This window comes from Marmota flaviventris, chromosome 2 (genome assembly GCF_047511675.1).
Source record: "Marmota flaviventris isolate mMarFla1 chromosome 2, mMarFla1.hap1, whole genome shotgun sequence".
Lineage (NCBI taxonomy): Eukaryota > Metazoa > Chordata > Mammalia > Rodentia > Sciuridae > Marmota > Marmota flaviventris.
The window spans coordinates 158,681,078-158,695,861 of record NC_092499.1 but is presented as its reverse complement, the minus strand read 5'-3'; the positions used below and the strand labels follow the sequence as shown (position 1 = coordinate 158,695,861).

Genomic DNA, 14,784 nt, shown 5'->3' with positions numbered 1-14,784 from the left:
AGGGGAACAAGGGTTGTGATGCAGCTCAATACATGCCACCACTACCTCTCTGGCTAGGCCCTCTGCAAACTTCCCCCACCCACAAAACAAAGGGGCCTCTCTGCAGGTGCCACACTCTTCTTTGGTGACTTATTGCCCCTATCAGGCTGTCCCTAAGGTGGCCTCTAATTTGAATTCATCTATCTTAAAAGCACTCAGAGGAGGCTGGGGTTGTGAGGTGGAGAGATAGTACGTCTTGCCCCAGGAAGTGACTAGATTATGTATCCTGCTCAGAATTACTTTTAAAATCAGCAGCTGGAGAAAATATAGCAGTGAGTCTATGGAGACTTGGAGGACAGTGAGTTCTAGTACGTTGTCTTGGAATTTTACTGATTAAAAACATTCCTCTTATGAATTCTGCTGTCATACATACATTAAAAAAAAGATGCAGGAAAAAAAAATTAACCAAAAAACCCCAAAACAGTCCTCTTGGCATTGGGGTTGTGGCTCAGTGATAGAAAGTGCACTTATCATGTAGGAGGCCCTGGATTCAATCGTCAACACCAAACTCGTCCTGTTCGGGACCATAATTAAGATATTTTCTATGAGTTCTTTCTGCATGGCTCCATTTGAATTCTAGAGTAGTCAGTACTTCAGCCAACTGTCCATTACATTTCTCAGTTATCTGTGCTGTACAAACTGTCCAGGCCTACAAAATAGTCTTTTCTCTCCTTTGGTGAGAACATTTTTCTTTTGCTACGAAAGAAGAATTCCTCCCTGTCACTCTTCTGTTTGCTTCTGTGGGTTTGTTCCCATAGTAGGCATCAGAAGGCAGGGGGGCCTGCAGGGTGGAGGCAATGAGTTCAGTAAGGCACAGAAAGACCTAAACACTGAGCCCTGGTGTTATCATGAACTCATGATAAAAACAACAAATAAACAAACAAAACCCCAATGATCCTCCATTGTCCTCCATTGCTTCCTTGCCAAAGAGATAAACCCTGTCTGACTGAGGAGGGGGGGGGGAATTGTATAGAAATGGCAAATACCTACACATACATAAAAAGCCATTATAACTCACAGATTATTCTGCAAACCATTTTGTTTTTTATAAAGAGTGAAACAATTCTGTGGAATCTCATTCCGACATCGTCACTCTTCTGGGTCACTAGGCTTTTTGAAGTCACTTGAAATAATTGTGTGGCAGGCATAGTTCTACACATAGTCTACACAGTTCTTCGGGTTGGCACAATGTATTACAACCACTGGGTCCCATGTGAGCTATGGATTGGAAGGCCAGGGCAGGGCATGTGACTGCAGGTAAAATTTTTCCTGTTTCCTTCACACTTCCTCCACCATGCAAACTTTCCCCTACGAAGAGAAGGTATCACCAAGTTCCTTTCACCTGATAGCCCAGGTCAGGGACTGCATTTTGTGGCACTGGGATTAAGGGGATATTTCTGAGTGCTCTCCTAGTGTCCCCACAGATAGTGTCCAAGGAGAATACCTCTTCCATTGCCACAACATTCGTTCATTACTCAAATATGTATCATATGCCTTCTGTGTGCATATGATGGGAAGATACCACGAATGAAATATCATCTAACTGGTCCCTGCCTCCATACTATATTCTCCCCACAGAAGCCAGAAAGATCCTTTTTTAATGAGAGACATCACATTGCCCCACTTCTCCAAAAGCTGGCCATCTCACTAGAATACCATCCCCAAATTTTCCCTCCAGCTGAGGGTGACTCCAACCTTCCTTTTCCCCCTCCTCCTCATTCCTTGCTTGTTGTGCTCTAGCCATAACAGGATCCTCACTGGTCTCCAAACATGCCAGGAAAGCTCCTAACTCAGGGTCTTTGCATGTGCTCTTCCCTGCCTCCTTCCATATTTGGCTACCTCCTTCAGTCTCTCCTCAAATCTCACCTACTCAGTGAGGTCTTCCTTGACTCCTTGTTCTGAAGCTGTCCCAACTCTGGGGTGGTTTTTCTCAGTATCCTCCTGAGCCTTCTTTCTTGTTGTCTTTTCCTTCTTGGCACTCATCAGCTCCTGATGGCTCACTTCATCACCTTTCTTCCCTGTGTGGAAGGCACCCTCAAGGAAGGTGGGATTACCATCTCCTTTGGCCACTTCTGTGCCCTTCATATGAAGTATTCAGGAACATTTACGGAGTGAGCATGTGAAGGCGTTACACTTATGGGATTTGTAAATTCTCTGAGTACTGAAGCTGCCGTTCTCATCTACTTTAACTGTAGCGGAGGTACATGTGTCCCTAGTACCCCAGCTGACCCTGGATTTTAATATCTAACTATAGCCTCCAGTAGGCCACCAGATTTGGGTAAGTGGGACAAAGTCCACAGTCAGTCTGGTGGCTGCAGATTTCTTCTTCTGGCTTCTTTCCTGTGGTGATCCCTTTCTTCTGGGACACTTGCTTCTGATGCTATTGGGTCAGTTAACATTAACCTGGCCAGAAGTGCCTGGTCTCAGACAGCTGCATGATCAGATGTTGACTGGAGGGCTGTGGTGCTAACTGGAGGCAGGCTGTTTCTCTTGCCATTTTTCCATGCCCTAGGGACACAGCTAGGGAGCAGGATTCCATATGAGCATGCGCAGCAGGGTTTGTCTAAACACTCTCTAGCTGCAACACCAGGCACTCAACATCTTGTTTTCCCTGAGATTAGGGCTCTGGGGGAGTGGAACTTTCCTGAGTCAGCTCTTAAAGACCCTCAGGCAACCTCAGGGATCACACTACTTTGCTCATGAGAAGACAGATGCTGGAAACAATGTGGTCTTACTGTTTCCTATTACAGGTAACAGCTGAGCGCTGGTAAGGGCAAGGGCAGCCTTGGTGTGGGGAACATAGTTAGGTGGAATGTGTGCTTTCTGCATCTGGGATTTTATCATCTCATATTCTTGAACTGGTTGGAAAATAAGGTTTTGTCTATTTATTCTTGGTACTAGCTAATGTTACTAAGCTTCTTATCAGCCAAGAAGTAAATTTTGGCCTTGTCAAGGCTATATATTCTCTTACTTCCTCTTCCTCCTCCTCCTCCTCCTCCTTCTTCGTCTTCTCTCTCTCTCTCTCTCTCTCTTGTAAAACTATCATATTTCTCATTTTAAGAGATTTTTTGTCCTATAGGTTTTTGTGGTACTTCAAAGGCTAATGAGTAAAAAAGAACCAGCTTTTCTCTCATGCTCTTTACAGGTTTATTTTGTGATTAGCATCCTTTATCTCTCTGGAAAAGTCTAGTATAAAATATTCTTTTTTCTTTCTGCCAGCAGACTTAAATGCCAGTAAGAGTGCTACCATTTCGCCTGTGCTTTCGTTTGCTCACTGCTAAATAGAAATTCAAAGCAAAATCAATGAGTCTTCCAGGAACCTCCAGTGCTGAGGTTACACAAGTAGCACCTGCAAAGCCAAATTGACTCAAGGGCTGCTGCTGGGGTTCACAAAGAATGTGAACCTAGGGTGTCAGAAGCTCTGGGTGCTCCTCAAACTCTCAAGGTTATTTCCAATAAGCTTTAATTAAGACTCATTTCCAAAAACTGTCTGTAAGAAAAATTCTTGGTACCTGCTGGTCATCTCCTGGCAACTGCTGCAGCATCCCCTGAGCCGTAATTAGCTGTCAAGCGGGAGGGAGAAGTTGCCTGCGTTTAAAACCCTGTAAGGCCTGGGAAACCGGACCTAACCCATGGTGATATTTCACAGAAAAGCAGCACCTTCAAAGTTCTTCCAGAAGGACAGAGTCAGTGCAATGTCAGTACTTCAGAATGATAATGTCTGCTCCCTTCTGATTCTGGGAATCTATGAGCACTCCAAATCTGAGCACACACTCCAGATCTTTCTCTCTGCTCTTCCCACACTTGCTATCCTCTGTCTTAATCTTCTTTTACATGGGTCTTCTCATTCTTAGTCACCTTGGTTCACAGCCAATGTGAAAACTCACAATGGCAAGTTAAAAACTCACTGGGAGGATGCTTAGTAGATAATATACTATACAGGAGCAAGTTTTCATTTTCTTCCAAGGTCACAAGGTAGGTGGCATGGCCCATTTCAGAGGACTCTCAATCTAAACGACTCAGGCCACTGGCTGATGATATCTTTTTTACTTGCAGTTATAGTCTGTAGCTAACTAACTTTGTTTATTAATAAATAGCTATCTGCTATTATCAAAAGTATCAGCTTTTCTATAATAAGACTTTTTTTCTCCATAAGGGAAGGGAAGATGCAGGCCTGCCTAAGGTCTCTAGAGCCTTCTGTGTCCCCTCAAGTACCCTACACAGTCCTGCTCTGTGGCAGCAGCCAAGGGAAGGGAAGGCCAATTCACAGATAGTAATATGACAGGCAGCAGCACCATTTTCTAGCAGATAAAATGGAAAGATATGTTTGCTTCATCTCTGTCTCCCAGAAATGACACTGAAGACAGTAAAAGAGTTTTAAAAAGACAAAGGAATGAATAGGCATGAAGCAAAATGTGGTACTAAGCAGGGTCATCAAGAATTCTTTTTAAAACAACTTCAACACCATCTCTAATCAAGTTTCAGTTATTCAAAACTGCATTATCTAGTCTGTGGATTAACTAGGCTCCTGGTTTCTTCTGATTTCTCCACACCCAGTTTTGACCATATTGCTTATCACTGGCCCACTCTCTCTAGGAGACTGGGAAGGGAGGGGACAGATGAAACATAATTACAGGTGTTTGTTCTGCATCTTGCATCAGGCCCAACACATCTGTGGTCTAGAGACACACCTGTACCACTTAAAGCAGCAGCCTGCCTCCTTTCTATTTAATTCCCCTTGGATGATAAAATAAATTCCATGTATCATTCTCTAAAGAATTCATAGTACAGAAGGATAGAAGACACACACATGGGATAAACACTTACATATGCTCAGAAAAAACAAGACAGAGGTACAGATACTTCTTATGATGGGGTTATATATACCTGTCATTGAAAATATTAAATTTGAAAGGACAATAATTTCAATGTATAGCTAGAGCTGGGCAGCACTGGGTTTGGATAATGGCATTAAGGGTGGTTAAATTTTCTATCAGTGCTTTGTCACTTTTTTCAAGAATACATCTATAAATTAAAAAGAAAAAATTAAGGGCTGGGGTCGTGGCTCAGTGGGAGAGCGCTTGTCTCGCACATGTAAGGCACTAGGATTGATCCTCAGCACCACATAAAAATAAATAAAACAAAATAAAGATATAAAAAATATTAAAATAAAGAAAAAAGTAGATGGGTCAGAAAAAAAACAGGGTCAGAATTGAACTTTCTACGCAGAAAGGAAGATTTGGGATGGGGTCAGAAGGGATTGTTAGGGTAGAGGAAATGCCTGGGGGGAGCAATTAGTTGTCTGTAGGATGGGTGGCAACACTGGCTAGCTTACTGAGGTGTGGAGACAGGTGTGAGTTCTTGAATAGAAGTGAAGTAAGACAACTTGCATTTAAAAAAATGTCTGGGTCATCTGAGTGAATTTTAAAAATTAATCCTGCCCTTTATTATTAATAAAAAGCTAGCAGACATGGATCTGATTATGGGACTGTCACCACAGGGTGGGTACTGGACTAGCATTTTCATGCATAGAATAGGGAGGTGAGGGTGAGGTTGTCCCTGCTTCCAACGTGCCCAAGACCTTTGGTTGTTCCTTCATGGCTTGTTATTCAGCTTAGTACAAAATTAACATGCAGGGGTTAAACCTGAAGTTTCTTGAAGTCCTTCTAACTCCATATTCTATGATGTTCTCTGAAGGAGTCAGCAAAGTTACTATAGAGCTAAACACATAAGAGGCATGATATGTGCTATCAATCAAAACTTTATTAGGACCATTTTAGTAGGAGGCATGAGAGAGATGGAGAGGAGGAGAATACTGAAAGAATCTGTAAACCTTTCAAGGAATGGAGAAAATATTTTTTGGGATTAGGGTTAGGATTTACTTTGTCTGTTTCTGGAAGCTACTTTTTTAAATTTTTAAATATTTATTTTTTAGTTTTAGGTGGATACAATATTTTTATTTTATTTTTATGTGGTGCTGAGGATCAAACCCAGTGCCTCACAGGTGCTAAGCAAGCACTCTACCACAACCCCAGCTCCTGGAAGCTACTTTGATTATTAACTTACCAGTGAAAGAGTCAACAAAATCTTCCTATTAGGATCTGCACTCAGATTGACAAGCCTGCAACACCTTGCACATGTAACCACAGGGTATGGTATGAAGGACTCAGCAAGAGAAAGATGGTATAGCTTTACCCCTAGGGGCAGAGGCCTGTGAGTCACACAACTAGTCATGCATCATCTCCATCCCAGATTCACTCTGGAGCCAATGCGTGACAGGAGTGCTCTGTCTCCAGCTTTGTGAGTAAATTTTATTGGCTACCAAGCAAGACACAATGGCACCAGCTGTTTTCTAGTAAAGTTTCTGTGAACTTCCTGTAATGATTTTGTTGTGGAAAAGTATTATAAAATTATGTTCTATGAGGTATATGAACATAATAATCTCTTCCAAGAGGGCTTTCCATACCATTGTGAGAAAGATGAAAGTTTGCAGTTTGGGGCTATGGTAGGCATAGCAGTAGCATCCTAATACTGACAGTGATTTATCTGTTTTAAACTCCAAATAGGACCTTCATGAAAGTGGCAGAACTGGATGGAGCAGAGTGAAGCAATTCCTCCCACTTGTTCTAAGTCCTGGATCCTTTCCAATTCAGCTTATCACGAAGGAGAAAGTATTACTGACCATGTCTTAGCAAAATCAAATGCTGTGTTTATGAGGGCTAACAAATAAACAAAGACCTGTGCTCCCTCTGCTGGCCCTCTATAGCAATATTGAAGTAGAAAGGAACCATAACCAGCATTGGCATCTTCAACAAATGCAAGTCAATCGGGGTACAATGGGAACAACTCTCATTTAATTTGGTTTTGGACATTCTTTGGTAAAAATCCATCTTTATAAACTTCTGATCAAGGTACTTGGAACTGCTTAAAACTAGACATTAAAATTAGACATACCTATAGTCCTTGACTACAAAATTGCTAGCTATGACTATAATAGTGATTTGGGGATTATCAACAGATTCCTCCCAGATTTTAAAGTTCAGGTACAATCTCTAGAGTGGTTCAGGAAAAAATATCTCAAGTCCAAGCAAAAGTTTCTTTTCTCTTTTGATTTTTAGGAGGAGCTTCCAAAAACTAAAGATTTACACTATTTATGTCCTTTTTGATAATGTCAAACATTAGACTAGATTCTCCAACTCATTAGCATGCAGAAGAATGACCTCATGGTGAACAGATGCACTTGGCTGTGAGCTGCAGTGATTACATCAGTCCCTCCCCAGCACTCGAGGGTGCGCATTTCAGTTAACCCTTTATAGGCCTTTCTGCTGGTCCCCTTCCTTGGTAACATGCTTGAAAACATGTTACCACATAGGCATGTGGGTTACATGCATATAAACATGTATGCATAGAACATATACGTGTTAATTGCAACAAATATTTAAATAATGGTTAAAATATTAACCATCTTATTAATTATATTGTATTAACTATAGTAATAAAACAGTTAATATTGTAACATTGGTTTATTACTGGTCAATAGGGAAGGCAAACCACAAGTTAGGTAAAAAGTTGTTCAAATACCAACTGTGTAATGGGTAATTGACAGAAAGAAGCAAGGTAGTTTTAAAACAACATTTTCTTATTTGGAAAATGAATATATATATATTTTTTTCTTAAAGCCCTTTGACAAAAGCTAAGCACTTATGTATAAGCCTTCCATCCCTAGCTGCTGTTGACAAGGCATCATGGATAGAAGCACTTCCTTTGGCCACCCACTCCCCAGGGCTCCTTGGGTAGATAGCACCTGGGCAGGGAAGCTGTGAGAACAGGGCATTTCCCAACAGTGGCATCTCTGGGCACAACACATTCTTTTCAAAGGCTGATATGGGGCCTTTCTTTTAGCAGTGGGGGCTGCATGCCATGTATAACAAATATAGTGTGGAATAAATACACTACTCAGGTGACTCTCCCTCTTAAAGATAAAGCTTTTTGTTATGCATATACCAAAAAACAAAACAAAACAAAACCTAGGAGCGCCTAATTCCTCAGATTGTGCATATGCATGTGAGCAGAAGCCCAAGGCCTGCTTTGATGACAATGATGGCCAGAGATGGTCTGATTGGGTCCTAAGTGCACTGTGGGAGCTTAAGCTGCTCAGGGTCGATTTCTCCAGTTGGCTTGTTGCTTGGAAGGGCAGACTTCACCTCAGTTTCTTACTTTAAGCTGCCTGGCTCATCTGGGTTTGACTGTACTTATCCCATGGAAAACAAAAAACAAAAACAAATGCTATGAATAAATAAAAAACATTTTCATCTGTAAAAGTACTAAGAGATGGGGACAAGGATTCCTCAAAAGCAAAGCTGGTGTGTAAATAAGAAGAGGATGGGGTTCTGAGAACCTGACTGTATGTGGTGCTGACATGTTACATCCTCATTATACCACCCCCACAATTCCAGTTCAAATCATTTTCCCTTTCTTCTTAATCATTTAAGGTTAGATACACAAAGTGTTAAAAGAGAACATTATGCACAGACTTAAAATCATACTGAAGGACAGATGTGATATATGTATAAAAGATTTTATCACTCAACACTGAATTCCCTAAACCATGAACATTATGAAACATAATACTGATGTTAATCTGACAAGATGAAGAAGTAGCATCTGTTTTTGATATCTGGCATTGGATTTCAAGTTCCTTTTGTAAAAGTTCCAATCCCCATACTCACATTCTGTTAGAATCTATTCTGGTAGGTAACTCTATAAAGAATATGACCTTTTCAAGCCCATTAACAATCCTCTCTAAGTAGATGTCATAAAATCTTAAATTATTCCTAGGGTCTCACTTAAGGTGTTACCTACACACTGACTCATTTGAATTGGTTTAAATAATTATGAAATTTTGGGAAAAGATCAAATTAATTTACATAGAGGCTAAAATATTCATAGAAAATAAAGCCCATCATTATTTGTTTTGATAACATCTTAATCTGCAACCTTAAGAATATAACAGTTGGGCTGGGGATGTGGCTCAAGCGGTAGCGCGCTCTCCTGGCATGCATGTGGCCCGGGTTCGATCCTCAGCACCACATACAAACAAAGATGTTGTGTCCGCCGAAAACTAAAAAATAAATATTAAAAATTTTCTCTCTCTCTCTCTCCCTCACTCTGTCTTAAAAAAAAAAAAGAATATAACAGTCAAGGAATGTAAAAAATGCAATTATTTAAATTTTTCCTTTAATTTTTAGAAATGAAATGCTTTTTCAAGAGTTTTTTTTTTTTTCCTGCACTGAAAAATCAAGTCCCAATATCTCATGAGGATGGGAAAAAGCTGAAGGAGATCTTTAAAAAAATCAGCTTGCTACAGATCCTTCATGTTCTTTAAGCAAAAAAAAAAAAAATCAGAAAAAATTTTAAACCTCTAGCCAGTCTGGGTATGAAATCTTCATTTCCATTGAAACAGATTTTTTTTTTTTTTTGGTCATAGAATGTTGGCAGAGTGTATAAAAGAATTCAATTCACAGCTGTTCTACTTTTTTAATGTAAGAAACATTAATCAAAGCTTTAAGTTATAAGCTTTTCTCATGTTGTTTAGTATTCCAGTTCAACAAAGATCAATAGAGGCCATCCCAGTGTTTCTTGACGCCTCACCAGGAAGCAGAGGCGTGATTATGTAAATCGCTGCTCCCGCACCTCTGCCAGCTTGCTTATCTTCCCAAGCCTTCTGCCTGCTGCTCCTGGCTCCCCGTGCAAGTGCATGCCTCTCCCTCTTATCTCCCAACAAAGCTCCGAGAGGCAAGGATTGAAGCCAGTGATGTTAAACAATGATGCATGGCTGATTTTATTTGTAAGTGATTTATTTCACCGAATTTAATTTTTTTCACTTTGTGTGTAAGATATTTGTTAAGTCAGAATAGGAGAAGTGAGGCAGTGTTCAGAGACAATTGACACAGGTTAGAAATCTATTAAGCACTCTCACGGATTGTGTTGAAATCCGCGGAAGATGACGGAAGCCCTGCATTGAGGGTTTCAACATGTGATCACTAAATATCCTATTTACTGTCTGAAAGGCAATTAATCTATAACTTCATGCAAAAATTTACAAGTAATAATACTAGTCTTTGAAAAAAGAACTTATAGTAATCGTATCATCTTGTTAAGTGGCAGTGTAAATATTTTTTTTTCAAATTGGAAATGTAAAAAGAGTTAAGTGCCTAGAAATAAGGAAATCTATGGCAATGTTTGCAATTTGCCAGTGGCCTAATACATGAAAATGATTGTAAGCCAGTTTCTAAATGGTTTCCACACCAGGTGCTGCTCCAGTCAGTGGCTTGTCCACATGACACCGACCACTCCAGAGAGAAGTGTGCTTGCCGCACTCTGTAATGATGGGCCTGGGGACACTGTCCTTCCATGTCTCCTGCATTAATCCCTGACCCTAGTATCTCGGCAGCATAATCCCCATTTAGCATTAGTAGCAACGGCTTCGACTGTGAGGAACTCTTTTTTGATAAGTAAGCACTGATTCGGGCATCGCTTTTAAACAACATGTTCCCAGCTCAGCAAGAAACCCACACTCCTGAATGAACCAGAGCACATTACTGAGAAAAAGTTCATTAACCTTGCTAGATTCGGGGGTTAACAGGATAGCTGAAAAAAGGAATGGAGTGAACAGCTCGGATACAAAACAAATTAAAATGAATGTCATCATTCCTTTTGATATTCATTAGTTGATTCAGAGGGAGAATGCTCTTCTTAAATTTGCAAGCATTTATCTGTGAAAAACAGGTGTACATCTGCTACTTGAATGCATCTTAAGCGTGTGAGAGGAGAATAATGTAGACACTCACCCGTTCCACTGAGGGAGTAGCTGGGAGAGGGAGAAAAGACTTGAGCTGCGAAATCCTCAAATGTCATGACTTCTCGGTGGTTCTGAATTATTGCTTCAAGATACAGCGCTCTCTCTTCATAGCTGAAGTAATCGGTTAAGGAGACAAATGCATTTGCAAAACAGCATGCATAGCTGTGACAGTCTACTTTGTTTTAAATACACTTATGCAACTTTGCTGTTTGTGTGTAAAGAACAGTATTTTGCAATCTCTTTAGCATTTTGTCAGAAAATTAAATATTCATCATAATTAGTAAGATATGGATTTTAACACTTAAGTTTCTCTTAAATTTTAAATACATTCAAAACTAGCTCCACTAAAAAATACAAAAACTAATGGTTACAGAATAACATCAAGGCATCAGTAAAATCCACTTAAGCAAACAAAAACAAGAAACATTGATTGCAATGGCATTTCCTTCTGTTGACCATTGTGAGACAACCCTGGATCTTCATTTTCTATTTGGGTGGATAAAACATTCTTGTGAGATTACGGACATAATGAACAGATACTTCAAGCAAGAACTGGCGATATGAGAGTGAACACATTTTTAAAAAAATAAGAAAATGCAAGTTACTGGGAAGAGAAAAGGCCAGAAGGTATAGTCTGAAGGGACATCAGAGCCACTAACCAAAATAAACTCTAAATATTAGAAAATCAGAATTAATATGTAGGAGAATTTAGCAAACAGTGCACAATGCAATTGAGAGAAAAAAAAAGACTATTGGCTTTTAATTAAAATTGCAGTCTGGAACACACAGCATTCAAATGTGTAATCAAAAACCAGTCACCAATAAAACTTATAGGCGTAACACGCCGAAGCAACTTTCCAGCTGTCTTAATAGGACCCCTGCGTGTGGCAGTCTTTCACAGGGCAGAAAGCAAATCTTCCCCTTTTGTGTGTGGCTTCTGTTTCCTTGGAAGGTGAATCATGCACTTCCAATAACAGGATAACGTCAGAACAATCTGACAATGGATGAAGGCACCACACGTACGACTTTATGAATTAACACTTGGGGAAGTCGGCATGATGTCTCATTTTCCCCTTCTTTATTATCAATGCAAAAGTTAAAAGATGTGTTTTGGTCATTTTGAAAATTGTGCTAATTCTTCAGGAAATAGGGAATGTGGATCAACATCAGTTTGTAATTTGTAGCTCCAAGAGAGGAAAAAGTAATTTTAGCATTTCTCACTTTATCTTAAGACTACCTTTTCAAGATGGCCTCTTGAAAAATGTAAGTTGGTAATAATTATACCTTTCCAATTAGCTTCCAGTAGAGTCTGTGTTTTAAAATAGGCATGCACTTTTCTATTTTCTTTTGGTAAAGTATGCACATTGATTTCTAAATACGGATTCTTCCTCTTCCTACTCTGTTATATTCAAGGATGATTTCACACCAAGAGGTGACCAGAGACAATCTAGATCTGTGCCGTCTGATATGGTAGCCATTTATCACATGTGGCTATCTAGATTTAAATTTTAATTAATTAAAAGATAACATCTCAGTTCCTCTGTCCATTCTATTTCAAGTATTCAAAAGACATATGAGACTAGGGGTTACCGTTTGGGGTTTCCCAGAGATAGGGCATGCTCTTCATGGAAAGCAATACTAGAATTTCTCTTTAAGCTTGTTTTATGCAACTTTAAAATAAAAATAAAAAAAGAAGAAATGAGTTTGAAGAGTTCAAAAGTAGACCCTCTGATGATTTATAATCTGTCCTATAGATGGTCACAACAGCCCCAGGCCTGGGCAGCATGAGCCAGAACTAGCTCCACGGCTGTGGGCTGAACTCCTGGTGACTTGCCTTAATGAACAGACTGCCAAACTTCCTCAGCAAGAGGCGCCTGCTCAGACCCAATTCTAGAGGGACCTACTAATGCCATTCACGTCTCATTATGAACACGCTTATTCTGCACAGCACTTGGCTGTCGCCAAGGCTCGGCCCTCCGTGTATGGCCCCAGCAAGCCGCTGGTCTGAGGAACAGCAGGGCGTTAGGCCTGAGTGGCCGTCTGGCGAACAGGCACTCTGACACTAAGCTGGCACGTGCTGGCCCAGCAGGGGCTGAGCGAGGCGTGACAAATTACTCAAAGAGCTGAGCTAAACTTATGGCTGACAACCACCTGAGCCTTCGGACCGCCGTGGCCCGCTGTCAACGCTCAATTCATGGCTCCCCCTTTCAATCCACAGTCTGCTTGTGGGCCTGGGTTAGAGCAGGCACGTCCCTCTAAAGACCTGTCATGCTCTGCCTAGTATCGTCCTGCTGTTTCCTGAAAGGTCCCACTGAGTCCAACACATCCACATACAGTGCTCAGGACAATGGTGAACAAAATAGAAATGCGTGTGCATTTTGCTAAATACTCCATGGAAGGCATATCTGGAAAGTGGCTTGCTATGTTAATCAAACTCACAATCAAACCTACAAAAGGGATGCTGTGCATGATGCCAAAGAAATTGACCCCAGACAGCAGCCCATCATTCTCATCCTGGATGACACTATTCAACTGTCATAAGCTTGTCCTTGTCAAGGCTGAGAAATCTGGGCTTCCAAGAGAAAGTCCAGAACTACATTTACAGGGGGCAATAATCAAGTTTTGAGATTTTCTGACTCAGTGAATATTTATGGTCTGACTCTTAAACTAAGGCACTATGGAAGACAGAACAAAAAGTTCCTTCCAGAACTGGATACTAGAGGAAGAAGTGTTCATTTAGCAGAAGATCCCCAATCTTACCATTTATGTCCTGGACTGTCACATGTAGCACATGCTTCCCCAACCTCCTAACTGCAGTGTTAACAGTGCTAAACTGGGTGTTGTCATTTAGACAAACATCCATTAGGGCTTGGGGTGAGACCAAGACATCATGAAATGCATTTTACTTGTGGCCTAAGCCAGGGCATGTAAACACCATGACAAAGAGAAAACAAATATCATCCTAGCTCTGGTAACATTTAGAAACAGCCAAGAGACTCACTGATGCCAAAAAACCATTTCTTTTAGTAGCCTTAAAAAAATGTCACCCTTGGATCTTAACTGAATTTATTAGTAGAACTACCAGTAAGGGTGATTTGGAGCCATATTATCTAATATTTTCTTATCTAACAACTCTAGGGCTTCAGTGTTAGTTGCTTTCTATAAGAAAGGGCATCTGTAACTTAAATCTCAAAATACTTTTAAAGTCCTCCTCATGTGGAAGATATGTTAAAATGTACACTGAACATTGCCCACTGGTTGAAAGTCAGAGAACTCTGACTGAAAGCGGGTGGCTTAAGAAGCACCTAGTCACAAAATCTGGTATGTGTTTCAATGCTAGTCACTGCCCTTTTGTTCTATAAAAAGTCCAGTAACACATGAAACTTAGTTCTGTACTGAATTTCATTAAAGGTCACATATAGTAAGTACTTTTTTAAAGAGAAATTTGTCTCCTTGACTACTCAACTTAGAAAACATTCAAATTAGTAAGCAGAAATTCTTCTTGGTTTCTGGGTAGTTTTGAATTTCTTTAGTGACCCACTCTATCCATATTCTCATGTAGGGATCTTCTCAATTAGTAATAGTCCTCTACTTACATGTCTTCACTGGTTGTACTTTATCAAAAATTTCCAAGAGAAACAGACACACACTGCTAAATCTGTGTTGCAAGAGCCTGAGAATCCAAAACCATCCCTCCAATTTTATTTTGATTATTTGTTTTAATTTTTTTAGAAATGATTGCAACAGCATGACTATAAGGAAGGAGCTTGCATTTTGATGGAAGAAGAGATTGGGTTTGAATTCTGGTCCTTTTCTCCTTAAGATGGAGTGCCTGGGGTAAACTGTTCCAACTCTTAGCCTTGGTGGTCTTACGTGCAAAATGG

At 40.3% G+C, this 14,784-nt stretch overlaps 1 protein-coding gene across 6 annotated transcripts in view; it reads right to left on the bottom strand.

Annotated features, from left to right (window-relative positions):
- Ralgapa2 (Ral GTPase activating protein catalytic subunit alpha 2) overlaps positions 1-14,784 on the bottom strand; it is a 325,786-nt gene that overhangs the window by 11,473 nt on the left and 299,529 nt on the right. For 5 of the 6 annotated variants that reach the window (XR_011706732.1, XM_027955724.2, XM_071608693.1 and 2 more), the window contains one exon: positions 10,890-11,011. Coding sequence is in view for 5 of the 6 variants with exons in the window: in XM_027955724.2 (XP_027811525.2) it covers positions 10,890-11,011 (122 nt within the window). In the remaining variant the exon portion in view is untranslated. Of the gene's footprint in view, positions 1-7,334; positions 8,286-10,889; positions 11,012-14,784 lie in introns of those variants that run through there. The other variant, XM_071608690.1, reaches the window with a different exon arrangement.